The 16,631-nt window shown below is 38.0% G+C and overlaps 1 protein-coding gene across 2 annotated transcripts in view; it reads right to left on the reverse strand.

The window, feature by feature from the left end:
* Positions 1-16,631, reverse strand: part of PARD3B (par-3 family cell polarity regulator beta) — a 1,130,274-nt gene that overhangs the window by 413,871 nt on the left and 699,772 nt on the right. For both annotated transcript variants that reach the window (XM_065930754.1, XM_065930753.1), the window contains exons 14-15: positions 10,635-10,734; positions 2,796-2,911 (exon numbers count right to left, since the gene is read on the reverse strand). In XM_065930754.1, coding sequence (XP_065786826.1) covers positions 2,796-2,911; positions 10,635-10,734 — 216 coding nt within the window. The remainder of the gene's footprint in view (positions 1-2,795; positions 2,912-10,634; positions 10,735-16,631) is intronic.

A 16,631-nucleotide genomic window follows, 5' to 3' on the forward strand; every position in this document is an offset into this window, starting at 1 on the left:
TACCATGATCAAGCTAAGACGATGAATAATAGATTGCAAAAAGTTATTTACAACATATATAATGATATTCTAAAAGATGAAAAAAATTAACAAATGCAAACATTTTTGGCAAAGAATATGAATAAACAAATCACAGAATAAGAAATTCAAATGGACCAAGCCCGCTCACCCAAACCAAAAATCCCAACTCTAAATTAAGCCCAAATTTAATCAAAAGGGGAAAAGTAAGAGTCCTTCATATAACACTATACAATTAGTATAAAGAAACACAATGTGTGACAGAGATGTTTGAACATGGATGATAAATAGGTAACAAAGTATTTTAAAATATGTTTGTATCTTGTGAATAAAAGAAGATGGGAATGAGAAGATTTTATTTTTCACAATAAGAATTGTCTTTAAAAACATAAGTGAAAATAAATAAATGGAACCCATTCACCTTTAAAATAATTTGAGCATAATGTGTAAATTAAAAAACTAGCTTAGGCTCAGTAGCAAAAATGAAACCAACAAAAACAAGGAAGGTACCAGTGAGGTCTATGAGTCTTTGAAGAAGTTTAAAGGTTTTCTTAAGGAGCAATATTGCATAAATAATGCAATAAGTAGGAGGTTTATCTTCTTCTATTTTGAATCATATAAAATTGCTGTTTATCTAGGTCAAAGATAATCAAATAGCATTAATTTGCTATTCAGCCCAAATACCTCAATTAAAAAAAAAAAAAATAATTGAAGAATGGGTCTTGACCCTGCTCGGAGGATTATTCCTCTAAGTACAGTCACCAACCGTTTCAGCAAATACATTAATTCTTTACATTGGCCCAGTGCTATATATGGAAAGCTAAACTACTTACAGTATCTTTTTCATCTAATCAAACAAGGAAGGCACTTCCAAATGTTTACCATTCTGGTATCATTTGAGTTTATTCATTGAGAAAAATCACATATTTATTGAGCTCACTCAATTGTTCTGGGAATAGGGGTTCAGAAGTGCCCTAGAATATTGACCTCAGAGCTCTCTGAGAGACTGTTAGCTTTGATTTGGCATTTCCTGGAAAGGACCAAACTTTCATAATTAGTTTAAAAATGTTTTCATAGCATAGTTTGCCACTTGTGCTGTATAGTGCATTTGTCAATGCCTTTAATTTGATACCTGTGTCCTGAAGAAAATAACTCATGACCTTTGCCCTACTATGTAAAATTGAACAAACATTATTGTCATGTATGGTGTAAGTACACTAAAATGCACTGGGTGACTGCTAACTGTTCATATTTTTCAAGGGCTATTTCAATCTAAAAGGGAAAACTGTTTAAAAACAAAGCTTTCACTAACAAAAAAATTAAATATAAATACAGTTTCTACATGTGGTTTAGGTTTTATTTTTGTAGATCTGATACTTTTTTTTTTGTAATGGCTGCTATTTTTTTTTCTTTTGCAGAGACTTTTGAAAACTGTACTACTGGCCTTTTTTTTTTAAACTAAGTGAGGAAAACAGTAATATATTTCTTATCCCAAATTAAGAGCAGTTTTTATCCATTCATCTTCTTTATAGAGAAATTGGGAAGACAGAACAGGAAATATTTATCAAGCACTCTATAAAAACAAATTGCTCCTCACATAATTAGTAATAACCTATGTCACTGTCACGCATTATTCCTTTGGTCTGTCAGGGGTTCACACTTGAGAGAAAATACCCCTTTTGTACCAGCGCTCAAGACAGTTTCCTTATTAAGGTTTCTATCAGTCTCTTGCTATAGGTGATTAGAGCCAATGTATCCTAGTGATCTAGTTAATTTATAGAAAACAGAATCAATTTTTCTTGTTTCATCATGACAACATTTTTCTGAACTCTTGTAAATGAGTAACAGATAAGCACTATTTATCAGATTGTTTCATGGAACAGGCAGTTTTGATTATTCTATTTTCTTGGTGCTACTAATGAAATAATGTAATGTGCCTCAAGGAAAAAAAAATTGGCAGGGCTTGGTCTCTGAGCATTCAGAAATCAGTAAATATGTTGCTGAAAATTTATTTTGCACTAGCACCCTAGTCTAATCATTCTCTCTCTAAGGGCCCATGGGAGGGCAGCGATGCGCTTGGGTGTCTGAGATATCTTCCAAGGTCTCACATTCTAGAGCCTAGAGAATACAGTTTTCAGCAGCTCTTGATTGCCCTGGCAACCAACAGTAACCCAGATATTCTCTGCAGGACTCAAACACTCACCCAGAAATTCTCTGTAGGACGCAGAACCTCACTGAGGTTGTCTGGGCATGAAACTGGGCTCTTAGATACCCTCAATCTGGCAAACCCAGGGATGGATTTGAAGATGGGCATTTCAAGAGAGAAAGTTTCTTCACTGCCACCATTCCCAAACCTTACACACAGAGACAGGGTGCTCGTGGGAGAGGATTCATTGACCTTCATGATTTTCCCAGGCCCCGCAACAGGTATGTACACGAGAAATGGAAAGGGACCGGCAGACGTGAAAGTACAAACGCAAAGGCAGGTGAGTTAAAGACGCTTATGCATTCAGATCCTCCAGAAGGAATACTCCTACTTTTCTGACCTATATGGCCCACTTTATAAAAATGTCACTTATCTCTCTTTTAAAAAGGAGTAATTAGGATTAAATGTGTGGTAGGAGACAGAAAGATAGGATGACTATTATCCCTTTTTCCATGCTTCAGCAGACCTTGCCCCCTAAGGTTGGAGTTGAAGAAACAAAGGCAGGACATTCAGGAAGACAGATGGGCTGAGGCTAGACAGCTGACCTGGACGTCACCTCACCCTCACTTACCGAGGTCCATGCTCTTTGAGGCTTTCAGATTCATTGATTCAGGCTGCCTGGCTGGTGTCACAGATCTAAAGTTGATATGCTGATCTGGAAAGTATACTGCTGAGTCCACCCCAGAGCTGCAGAAAGAAGCCATACGCCACATTTAGGTTTAGAATTAAAAAAAAAAAATTAAAGGCAGCAGTTCTCATTTTGAACAGAACTCTTCATCACTCCCTCTGTAGGTCCCAACCAGGCATTTTCAACCAGTTGGTGAACCTCAGGTATCTCTTATGAGATGTAGCAACTCTGTCTTCCTGCATTTTATCATATTCTGCAATTTAAACAATATTCTCTGGCTAACATCATGTTTTCCTCTTCACTGATTTCTGCTAATTGGGATCCTGCTGTACAATATATAACTTCAAGTGGGTAAAGTGAACCTGTGAACCACCAGTGCTTCAAAGGATGTCACTAGATATTAGCAGAACCTAAATGTAGGTTAAGAGAGATGTGTGGGCTAAGCACGCCCTTCCTTTAAAAAAACAAGTGAAAGGGCTGTGTCCTTTCGAGAAAACCATCCTGTTGAATGACTAATGGATGTGGTAGTTTGGTTTTCTACTTTATTTAGGTCTATTTTCTAAAAGTAATGTTAATGCTGAGCAAATAGTCTGTTCATCAATATTACCAACAGGAAATAACAGGAAAAGCACAGCTGACAATTTAGACACAAGATACATCAAATGCCCATTATAGACTTCCTAGTACTTGTATTCAATCTCAAAGAATTTCATTTCTGCTGAGTATTTTATTTATTTGCTTGAGGATGGAGGGGATTATATAAGGGAATTACAGACAATGCCTCATTTCTTGATCCAGAAATAATTTATATTTATATACTTTTCGTACATTAACTTAGAGCCCTTTCTCCTTTGGTACATATATTTAGAAAGTAAATATGGCAGCTCATTTCAACACAACTTTAATCTTAAATACAGGAAAAAATAAAATGAAGTCTTCTTGCTAAATCAGAAAGGATAAGTTTGAATTTTTTCAAACAACTGGGATTTGACACTGTAAACAATAAAATAACAACTAAAAAACTCAACCATTATGAATGGGAATCCTAAAACGTACTGGGGAATCTCAATTTCTTAACCAAATATATCAAAAAAGGTTCAATCTTTCTTGAAACTTATTAGTCATGCATATTTAATACTGCCTTGCAGCAATGATAATACTGCTGAATGAATGAGCCTCTGTTATTGTAGTGTAATACAGCAGAGCATTCAAAAGCACCAAGTCCAGAGCAGGTCTGCTCAGTTTTAAGTCCTGGCTCTGCTCCTTCCTAGCTGTGGGGCCCAGGCAAGTTACTCAACCTCTCTGCGCTTCCATTTTTTGTGTGTATAAAATGGGTATAATTACACTTCTTGTCTCCCATGGGTAACGGTCTTTAATAACAGATAAAATGAGTTACAAACAATTATTTTACAAGTGATTTGTAAAATAAGGAGACTAGGGTCTGGAGCAGAAAAAGTACGGTAGGAACATTTAGGAAATAAGCAGATAAATAAATAGACCGGCTTTTGCTTTTCAAATGACTGTAAGTTTTTGCTTTTCAAGTTACTGAAGGTTTTTACAGTTTGCTTTTTTGGACTTCTCTGTTTTTGTCAGACTTTCCGTGGGCTTGTGACTAAAAGCCCTTCTCTCCTATTTAGAAGGAATGTGGTATAAGATTTATGGACTTCCCTGGTGGCTTAGATGGTCAAGAATCTGCCTGCAACGTGGGAGACCCAAGTTCTATCCCTGGGTCAGGAAGATCCCCTGGAGAAGGACATGCCAACCCACTCCAGTATTCTTGCATGGAGAATTCCATGGACAGAGGAGACCAGTGGACTACAGTCCATGGGGTCACAAAGAGTTGGATACTAGTGACAACTAACACACACACACACAATAAGGTTTAGGGCCATGGGTTTGGGAGTGAGTTGCCAGGGTGGGTGGCCTAGTGCATAAAAAGGACAGTGTATATAGCACAGGAAACTATATTCAATAGCCTGTAGCCAACCATAACAGAAAAGAATCTTTTTAAAAAGTGGACACTAATAGAATTTACTTAATATTAAGGGTGAAATAAACTGTGATATGTTAAATACTGACAACAGTGCCTAACATACAGTAAGAGCTCAACAAAAGCTTACAAAAGTAAACTTTAATCCTTTCCTTTGTTTCTGTAGCTTAGCCTGGTCTTTGAATGAGGGTTTAAGGCATTCTTCAGCAAAAAAAATTACACAGTGTACCCTCTGTATCCTCAGCATGGCATTTAAGGATCATCCAACTCGGGACCAACAATATTCAGAAAAGAAAAAATTCTGGAAAGTTTCAAAAAGTAAAACTTGAATTTCCCATGCTCTGACAACTATTTACATAGCATCTCCATTGTATTAAGTGGTTTGAAGTATATGGGAGGATGTCGTATACAAACAGTATACCATTTTATACCAGGAACTTGAGCACCTGCAGATTTTAGTACCCCTGGGAGTCCTGGAACAAATTCCTCATGGATACCGAGAGACAACTGTATATTTTTCATGAAAATTGCTCAAGAAGTTTAAAGCTACTCTTTATAATTATGAAAGCTTTTCTTTTCTTCTTCTCCCCCCACCTCCCCGCTTTGGCTTCTTTCTTTTTTCTGGCTATATTCTCAGCCAAGAAAGCTACTGATATCAAACATATTAGATGGGGTATCTAGTGATGGTGGCAAAATATGTTAACTGTAAACATAAATCCTGATCCACTAGTGCTATTGACTGGCCTGGCACAATAGAATATTTTAATTGTTTTAGTTCACTTTAAAGAGGAATTTTGAGATGCCCTGGTGAATATGAGCTTTTCTCTGAGCCTTGATGTTTTGGAAGCACTTGCCTTTAAATGTGTTATCCGACCTTCATTTGCACTTAGTTTTTCATCCTTTGATCTCTTGTGATGATATGGTTTTAGTGTCAGAGAGACTCACATGGCCTTCATGGAACCAGAGAATCGAAGAGTTGGAAGTCATTAAAGTCACCTCATCTAACTCTTCATCTTATAGGTAAGACACTGAGGCCCAAAGAGGAGGCTGATATTCCAAGGTCGCAACAGCTGGCCACTGGCAAAGCCAGGACCAGCTTGTGGCTGCTTGAACTTTTCCCAGAGCCGCAAGATCTTTGACTAAAATGGTGGCCAGCCTGGGATGCAGGTTGTTGCTAATCCTGCATCCATAGAACTCAGTCCTTTACCTCTTAGTATAGTTTCACACACACTCTTATGCAACTTGCATTTCAGGTTAGTTTTTTTTTTTTTTTTAATTTCAACAGAGTGGTGCATGTTGTGAAATAAAAGAAAATTAAAGGGTTAATCAAAACATATGCCACACGTTATAATGGAAACCTTTTGGGAGGAAATTTAGAACAACATGAATACTCCTCATTAAAAGAAATCACGCTGCATTTAAAGTGCTCTGCTCAAGGCAGACTATGGGAATCTACCCAACTGTGTAATGTTTTGGTTAATTCACTTTACTGTTTTAGAATGCTTTACCAAACTAGGCATTATTTATCAAATTAAGAATAAGAACTCAAATTTTCCCAAACTCTTGGGAAACAATCAACCCCATCTCCATTGAAAAACAAGATGGTGATGCAGTAACATCAAGTAAGGATCAGTCTAAATAAAGTGAATTTTTTTTATAGATGCAGAGATACCATCAGAGATGAACAAAGAAATAAAAAGCTGCTTTGTACATATGAATGCAACATATATTCACATATATGTGCATGTATATATATATGTATATAAACATATGCAAACCTGGATATGTCCATTATATTAGTCATGATGATATATACCTCTGTTACCATTGTTTTGAACATGGACAAGTATACACTTTGAAAGCCTTCAATAAAAGGGCCTCTCTTGCCATGGTACAAAATGGAAATTAGGCTGATATCAGATTGGGACTGGCATATATTTAAGGAAGGAAGGAAGTGTAATATGAGACACAGTAGGGTTAAAGCTAATATGAACTTATACTTGAATGTGTGTAGAATTGAATTGACTAATGGGAAAATAACTTAGACTAGTAAAATAACATTAGACTAGTAAAACAGTTTGTAATTTTATGCTACATATTGGAATTTTTTGGTGTGAGACAGTGATACAGTGATTAACTATAAAATATGACATATTTTAATTTTGAAAGCAGTTAGCATGTGCTCATGGCTGAGTGGGCTGCAGCGCAAGATGCAAGTTGACAGCAGGCCAAAGGCATATCCTAGATAAAGACTGTGTTTTCAGCATGAACAACCAGGGGATCTATCAAAGGGAAATGATACTCAATGTCAGATGATGCTGCACAATGAATAAATAAGGGTAGCATGAAACACATGCCAGTGTCCTGAGCATGGTGACAAATCAGAAACATGAAAGACATATAAGATCTGCCATGAATGTTCAAGGAGAACTACCTGAAATAAAAAGGCAGGGGAAGGGTTCGAAGGGCATGCTGAAATAATTATGTCTAAAGGCTCAGGTAGCCACGGATTATCGTCAATGATTGGTTACTATGTGTGACAGTAGGCGCAGGTCACGTGTACGGGAAGAGAGACAGAAGGAGAGACAGAAGTGAGAGAGAACCAAGAGGCAGAGACACTGTGAACACAGAGGGAATAACCAAGGGCTGTCTCAACAGCTAATCACATTCGATATATTCTGTCTGTTGTTGATTTGCCTTAATCTCTTTCTGAGACATCATGGTAGATAATATATTTCTTTCATATATATATACATACACATACACACACATATGTTTTTAATTTAGACACATTCTAAATTTTTGTCAAATTTTTATTGATGTGGGTTGTGATGCCCTCCTCCAGCGAATCTTCCCAACCCAGGGATTGAACCCACATCTCTTACATCTCCTGCATTGGCAGGTGAGTTCTTTACCACCAGTGCCACCTGGGAAGCCCATATCACTACAAATAAATTACTTAAATTCCTGATTTCATTTTGGTTCCGCGTACAGGCATAAATTTAGCCTGATGAAATTTGTTTTTCACTCCTTGCAAATTAGTAGTCTTCTGTTTCATAAGACTGGTTCCATCCCCTAAAGCACTACTTTTCCCTTTCAGAGGGCTTATTACCTTTTTTCTTTTCTTTTTTTTTTTTTTAAGATAGGACAGCCTCGTGTGCTGAACCCTCCTGGCTCCCTTCCAAGGCTTCCTCCACTCTAAGTTTCACACATCCAAACCCCCACGGCTGCTGGTCACCTAGGCAACACAGCAGCTTGTAGGATGGTACAGGTCACAGAATCCCAGGAGGGTGGGGAGAGAGCAAGAGAGATTGAGAGATTCAAAGCTTTAGATTTGTTCATTCCTTTTCAAAAATCTCTTTGACTTTGTCCCTTCTTCTCCAGCTATGCTGCTCCTTCTTTTTTTCAAGCGCCCCTCTTCTCTAGCTGGTGGTTTCAGACTAGTATCCCTGTCTACGGCTTCCCTTATCCATTTACCCTCCACAACTGTGCTCACGTATCGTGACATTGTCACCTCCTGCCTTCAAACCCCTCAAAGCTTCTCCACTGGTCTCTGCAGAAGCATGGTGCTCTCGGAGAATGGCTGGCCATGCCCTTGCCATAACTTCTTTCCCAGATACTATATGTTTTCACCGCACTGAACACACTGCATTTTCCCTCTCTCCTCATTTGGTTTTCCTAACCTAAACTGCCCATCCTACCTCTCTCCTTTCTATCCTTGGGTTTGATCAGCATTTGAGAGTGGCTTACAGAACGCAGAGAAACATGTTACTTCCTAGCTCACTGGTTTACAGTTCAAGGATAAAACTCAGGAATTGCCTGAAGTAGAGCTGCATGAGGCAAAGCATGTGGGAAGGGGCTCCAAGCTCCTGGCTCTAAGTGCACCCCTCTCCTCACATCTCCACATATTCACCACCTCAGGAGGTCTCTAAACTGTCATTCTGGGGTTTTATGGAGGTTTCATAAAATAGGTGTGCTGCACGCAAAGTCGCTTTAGTTGTGTCTGACTCTTTGCAACCCTATGAACCATAGCCCTCCAGGCTCCTCTGTCCATGGGATTCTCCAGGCAAGAATACTGGACTGGGTTAATATTTCCTTCTCCAGGGCATCTTCCTGATCCAGGGATCGAACCCTCATCTCTTAGGTCTACTGCAGTGAGAGGCATGTTCCTTACCACGAGCGAGCGCCACCTGGGAAGCCCCCATTACAAAAGCAAGACTGATTAAATCATTGGCTACGGTCAACTGATTCAAGGCCCATTTCTCTAGATGGGACTGAAGTTCCAACCCTCTAAGCACAAGACTGGTTCCACTGGCAACCAGTCTCCTCCCTTAGATGTTTCCAAAAGCCACTTCATTTATATAAGACACCTTTATCACTCTCAATACTTAGGAAATTTCAAGGTTTTTAGGGGTCAGTGCCAGAAATGGGATTAAGACCAAATAAATATTTATTATAAATACAACATCCAACTAATAAAATAATATTAAAAAAAAAAAAATGTACCATGAAAGATTAACTTTTAAGCTTAAAAAAAAAAAAAAAAATAATTTCAGATGTATTACATATAGGCAATGGATATACTCCCCAAATATTAATTATATAATTTCTTTTTAATAAAACATGAGAGTTTGTTATTAAAAAAAAAAAAAAAAATACAACATCACGGGTTTATATCTGATTTATCTTTGCATTGTTCTAGCAGTTTTGTGCATATACCCTGGATAAACAGTAAGGTAGGGTGAGTGAAATTATTTTCAACAGGGGACTTCTTAATGCTACCAAACTGTTATTTTTGCTTCAGACTAAAGGCAGGTAATGGAAATAAACAAGTAAAATCAAATATGTCCAGATTTTTGCTCAAGAAAACCCCAGAGATATTGATCTAGAACATTGTTATCATTCTCAGTCTAGTTCAAGAAATTGTGTTTGAGTAAGATATTAGACTTCAAAAATGTAGGGATAGGAGATAGCTAAATATAAGTAAGCTTTTGGCTAACAGAGGTAGCTATACTCTTGTATGGTTTTATTTTTAGCAGATTGTAATAAAAAAACATAATACTGATGACACCAGCCTTGCTGCAAGATAAATGAAAAAAAAATCTCAAAGGATTATCATGGGGCAACAATAGAATAAAATATCCAATTTTTAATAGCCATAATAAATATAGAAAATAGCAAAGGGACAAGTTAATGATTTTTAAAACTCATCAGAAGAACAAAATCTATGAATTCTCCTAGTCAAATGGGGTGTATGCTTAGTAAATCTCTCTTTCTCATGCTTGTGTGAGTCTAAACATTATTGATTTTTTTGTTTCTATTACAGAATGGATATAATATTGGGCATTGTTTTCAATAGTTTAGACTACATATGCTGTTGCTTTAATTTTTAGATTCCATTAACTTTCTTGGAACATATATTTTAAAGATACCTTTAGGATTTGCCAATTACGAATGAAAAAAAGAAGGAGCTTTATGTCTTCTCAGTTTTGTTTTATACCTTCCCATATAACTTTTTTTTGAGTTCCATCTCTCTAGTTTTTAACTTGGTAAAAAAAAGACTCAATAATTTTCCCATATATTTTAATAATATATGATGAATCTCAAATTTCAGGAAGCGAAAATGAACCATCTGAGGTGTCAATATTAGCTATAAGAAGCTTTCACTGGAAAGAAATTATAGATACTATGAGATTTCCATTCTGGAAAGAAATAGAGTTAAAATAAGGTTGCTGGGTTTTCCCAGAAAAACCATAACAGGGAACATTTACGATATATCATTTTATCGATACCTGTGGCTGTAATCTTCAAGGCCCAATTCCAGAACGGGATGTGGTTGGGGAGAAGGTGGTACTTCGCTCTCAGCCCATCCATCATTGGGAAGCAATAGGTCTACAAACAAAGAACAAATAAAGCTGCAGGAAACCGGAGGCAGAACTGTTTGGTGCCTCATTTTGTTTCAGTCCATTTCTCAGACATAATTTTCACCAACGCAGAAACCAACCATGAAACAAATAAGTCCTCATACAGAACCGAAGGACTCATATGTGCACTAACACAGCCTGTATAAGGAAATCTTAGCCTGCTAGTATGTTTTTACACTGGTGACCCTCTGGGAAGTCCTGGCAAGTGAAGTCCGTGCATCTTAACTACATTTTCCCGTCTCAAAAAGGCTGACACATATTCATTACTTGCGATTTGTAGGAGATTAACAAGCCATTTTTTTTAAATGACTTAACATTTTTGTAAACAAGACTCTGTAATGAATGCTATGGATTAGATGGTGATTTAAGCATTGGCCTCAGTGACAAATAGTACTTAAAAAATCATGAGGTACAGTATATCTACTCACCGTTTAGACACCATAGAGGTTTAAAAAAGAAATTCTTCTTGCATCTGCATTGTATTAGAAAACCCTGAGTTTGGGGCCTAGGAAGCAGAAGACTGGGGTCTGAATCCTGGTTTTCCTATCCACAAAAACTGTTTTACTTTCTTAGTTTATTTTATATGAAAAGTAAATAGACATGTATACTGAATGTTACAACTAATAACAAGTAAGGATTTTTGAGATCTTTCTGTGTACTGCACATTGAGCTTAGCCTTAAATATTATTTAACCCTCATCACAAAAGAAATTATTAAATAATGTATGAAAAAAATTGTATGCATAATGGTTAAGAGTTCGGTTTGTGCAGCAAAACTGCATATTTCCAATCATGGCCTGTTATGCTGTATGAACTTGGGAAAACTACTCAACTTCTATAAACTTTGGTTTTTAAATCTTCATAGAGGGACATGAATACTTTCATTGGAAGAGCACAAGGATTATATGATAGTGCATATTCAAACAGTGATTTATAAAAACAAAGTGCCAATAATTAAAAAAATGATTATTAATCTGTACACCATAAACTTCCTATGGATCTGTTATAGTGAGATACAGGTAGAAAGTTGACTCTATTGATGGAACAAGGTAATAATCTCTTGGTCCTTGAGAAATGCTGCTGGTAGCAATCTGCTTTGACTTGCCCACACACCAGGTCTGATGGTTAATTTTATGTGTCAACTTGACTGGGCTCAGAGTGCCAAGACACTTGGTATTTTGTGATGTTGTTTTGGGGTGACAGTAACATTGAAAGCAGCAGACAAAGTAGATTGCACCCCTCCCGTATGTGGGTGTGCACGCATGCTCAGTCGCTTCAGTCATGTCTGACTCTGTGAACATAGGGACTGTATCCCACCAGGGTTTTCTGTCCATGGGATTCTCCAGGTAAGTATATGGAATGGGTTGACATGTCCTCCTCCAGGGGATCTTCCCAACCCAGGGGTTGAATCTGAGTCTCCTGCAGCTCCTGAAGTTCAGGTGGATTCTTAACCACTGAGCAACTGCCCCTATGTGGGTGGGCCTCATCCAATCTGTTGATGCCTGAACAAAAAGGCTGACCCTCCTCTAAGTAGGAGAGAATTCTTCCTGCCTGACTGCCTTCAAACTGAGACACTGGCTTTTTCCGGCGCTTGGATTCAGACTGAACCACTGGCTCTTCCTGGTTCTTGATCCTGCTGACCTTCAGACAGGAACTACACCATTGGCTCTTTCTTCCAGGTCTCAGCTTGCTCATTCACTCTGCAGGTCTTGGAATTTGCCTTCCTCTATAATCATGTTACCCAATCTTTTACAATAAATCTCTACCTATGTATATATATGTAATACACACACACACATACATATACTCACATACACCTTCCATTGGTTCTGTTTCTCTGGAGAACCCTGATGAATACACCAGGGAAGGACTTGTTCAAAGCTCCACATCACAGACTAGTATAAAAGGGAGGCAGTTCTAGCACTGCTAAAATGTCCCTGAAAATGAGACTTGAAGCAGGAGTCTGATAAGTCAGATGATCAGAGTACAGAAACACAAAGAACAAAGCAGTCAGCACTGTCCTCCACCTCCAGGGACCTGGTAATATGCAGCAGTCAGGCAGTCAAAGATCCGCTGAGAGATGGCATTAGTGGTTAAAAAAAACAAAACAAAACAAAAAAACACCTGCCAATGCAGGAGATATAAGAGACTCAGGTTTGACTCCTGGGTTGGGAAGATCCCTTGGAGGAGGGCATGGTAACCCACTTCAGTATTCTTGCCTGGAGAATCCCATGGACAGAGAAGTCTGGCAGAGACCCCGCAGAGCGTCACAGAGAATTGGGCATGACTAAAGTAACTTAGCACACACACACACAGAGCAGAAAGTCTACAAGGCAAGTTGGAATAAAGGACATATGGGGACCACGTCTTTTCTATTGGTTCTAATCATTTATCTTCAACTTCTCAGCTCATTTTTTCACGAGTGGCAAACATAGCTGTGATCATGTAACTGCCTGATCAAAAATTTTTCAGTTGCACACAATCGCCTAGAGTATAAAAGTCTCTGTCCCTGGCAGTCAACTTTATCTATTACACATTAGCTACTTGAGACCACTTACAATTCCAGACCCCAAGGTCAGGCCTTCCTACCCCAGTGTACTTGCTCATATAATTGTAAAACCCATTTCATCCATTAAAAGTCCCACCCTTCTCCCAAGGTCCACCTCAAATATCACCTTTCCTATGAAACCTTCCCTTTATGGGATCTGTTTGTATTTTTACAACAGTGGCAGAGAATTCTAGTGCTCCCAGTATCTATGGTCTTCCTTTCTTCCTGGCACACATCTAGACCATCAACCCCATTTTCCACCTCTTTTTGTAACTAGACTAGTTCTTGCCAATAGAAAGTAAGCTACTATGGTCAATGTTGGGTCCAGTTTTAATGTTTAAGAAAGGGTACACGCAACTTCTCCCCCTTTCCCATCTATCTTCTGCAACCATAAATGGATGAGGCACCAGACAATGGCCAGCTTCCAATGGAAACAGCCCAGGTCCCTCAATTCTCACTGGGTTGTGATATAAGCAAGAAATACATCTTCACTATCTTTATCCACTGACACTTTCAGTTTATCTGTTAATATTACAAAAATTAATTCTTGTATAACATTTACCACGTGCTGCTTTTGCAATGAGCTATTTACCAATCCATCATCTACTTGTCTATATTTATTTCTCTTACTGCACCACAGATAAATTCATCCACGTCCTCCTCTTTTGCCTCTCATTCTTCTTCTTTAGCATCTCCTCTGGCTACTTTAAGTTGATTATGATCATTAGCTTCAATTTTTATTTTATTCACATGAATAATCTACATGTTTTAAAAATAATGATAGGTGCAGATATGTTTTCTTTGATGACTCTTTATCCTTGGTAGTTTTTTTTTTAACTTTTACTTTATATGGGAGTATAGTTGATCAACAATGTTGTGATTATCCTTGGTACTTTTTAATAACAGATCCACTTGCTGTAAAGAATTTTATTTTCCTCTTGGTCCAAACACCTCTGTTAAGCTCTTTATCATCGTGAAAATCTAGAATTCTTGTCTCCTAAAAACAGTATTTCTCGATCCCACTGAATATACAAGGTAAGTCTTGATGGATATTTTACATATTGCCTGTAAAACACTGTACATCTAGTTACTACTTCATTTATGACCAAATGACCCTTATTTTAATCTCCATCTTTTATTGTTGTGACTTGTTTTACAGGATCCATTCTGCCAGGGCCAAATCAGAACAGAATGACAAAAGAGTTCATGCCATTAGACTAGAACTCAGTAAGCTATGGCCCTGGCCCCAAACCAGCCCACCAGCTGATTTTGTACATAAACTTTCATTGAACACATTCATGAAAGTATTGTCTAGGGCTGCTCGCGCACTACCGTGGCAGAGGTAAGGAGCTACAACAGAGATCCTATGGTCCACAAAGCCTGAAATGTATTATCTGGCCCTTTACAGACAAAGTCCGCTGACCTCTGCTTCAGACTATTCTTGAGAACAATAACGACATTGTATTCATCGTTGCGGCCTAGCACATTGTGCACAATGAAGTTATCCCATAATCATCAGTCAAGTTGAAAAGTATAATTCAATTTCTGATCATCACTGCAGAGGCAGCGCCTTACATGCTGTTGGGGGGGTGGATACATGTAGGTTCCCAGGAGGGGACATATTGTACATAATCACACTATTATGAGTCTCTTCAAAGGACCCCGAGGCACATGGATTCAGTGGGACAGGATACAGAGTTAAAACACTTGGTTTGGAGTATGGTGAAAGGCCTGAGAAGACCTCAGTGGGTGATCCTGGGCAGACTTGGGGCCACAAGTGCCTGGGGCAAGGGCTGGAGTTCTCATGAGCTAAAAGTGGGGAGAAAGCAGGAGTAGCGCACAAAAGGGAGATGAGAACAACAGAAGGAGAGGGAAGAACAAACCAGAGGTAAACTGCACTTTGGCTATTACTTGGCTCAGGGTGAGATCTGCCAGAAAGATTCTTCAGAAAATGTAGAGTTTGTGAACTTCATTGCCATTCAAATGCTTAATAGGATTTTATAGTGAACCCCTGGGAGACAAGCTCCATCCTTATTACCATCCTGGAACCCCACACTCATTCCACTGCAGGCATTGCGAGCAATTCTCCAACACAAATGTGAATTTCTGGTGTCATAATTTCTACAAATGTTAGTTCTAAGAATGCCTTTTCTCTCTAACAGCTTGACAGGATTATGTATATATATATAAAATAACAGTAGAACAGTGGGTGGTATGTACTATTATTACAAAAATAGATGGAACACAGCATATCAACATTGGACTTTTAAATATACAAAGGAAAGGAGGAAGGGAAGAAAAAAAAGTTAATGTTTTGGCTGTAACAGTTCCTCTCCTCACTAGACATTACATTTTGCCAAGTCAATCTTGTTTTTCTAAAGGAGCTCCTTAGAAAGACGGGTGGTGGCAAGTCAGCATCACTCAGATTTCATGAGTCTCAGTGGCCTATGACCAACTCATGTGCATCTGAAACTCAGGAACTCTCAACGGTTCTCAAAACTGAAAATGTTATTAATACTACAAAGAAGTGACGAGCACAATATTCTTCTACAGCATCCTCTTTCAGTCAATAAGCTTATAGAAAAAGTAAGAGCATTCCATCTACTGGCCTATTACAGTTACAATTTAACAAGTCTATGCTTTGATAGGTCAAATCCTTATAACTGAGTATTGTATCACAGAACCACAAGGAAATAATAATGGATTTTCTGTGCCTTTTAAAGAAATAATGTCTAATGGAATTTTAAAAGAACTGGATTTTTGATGTTACCTTGGAAAGTTGAGGTAGGAGGAGGAAGTGTAGCAGGTGCCAAGTGGACCACGGATCCATGTCTCAGGAGGAAGAGAACCTCCCAGTGGCTCTGTGCCTAAAGGATTCTCATTGTTCAGGGAAATACAAACTCAGAACATTCTACTGCATCTTATTTTCAGCATGTGTTTTGAATGGATTTTTTTTTTAATATTATTTTATTAGTTGGAGGCCAATCACTTCACAATTGAATGGATTTTATTATTTAAAATATATATTTTTTCTGGGTGTATCCTTACACTTTAACTAGTTTTATAGTTTCATTATGTTTGCCTTTGCCAGCCTTCCTAGAGATATTATCCCATTTCCTTGAGTATCCCAATGTCTTCTAAAAATATACCACATAATTATCACTTCAGCATTGATATTTTATAAGCACTGAAAATGAAACAAGATAGGAGGTAATGTGTCCAATGTCCCTTTGAATATCACTGGTGCAATAAGGAATAAAACCCTGAATTTGGATTGTCACTGGACCACTTGATGCTTGAGAATTAAATGACAGTCAA

This window comes from Muntiacus reevesi, chromosome 3 (assembly GCF_963930625.1).
Source record: "Muntiacus reevesi chromosome 3, mMunRee1.1, whole genome shotgun sequence".
Lineage (NCBI taxonomy): Eukaryota > Metazoa > Chordata > Mammalia > Artiodactyla > Cervidae > Muntiacus > Muntiacus reevesi.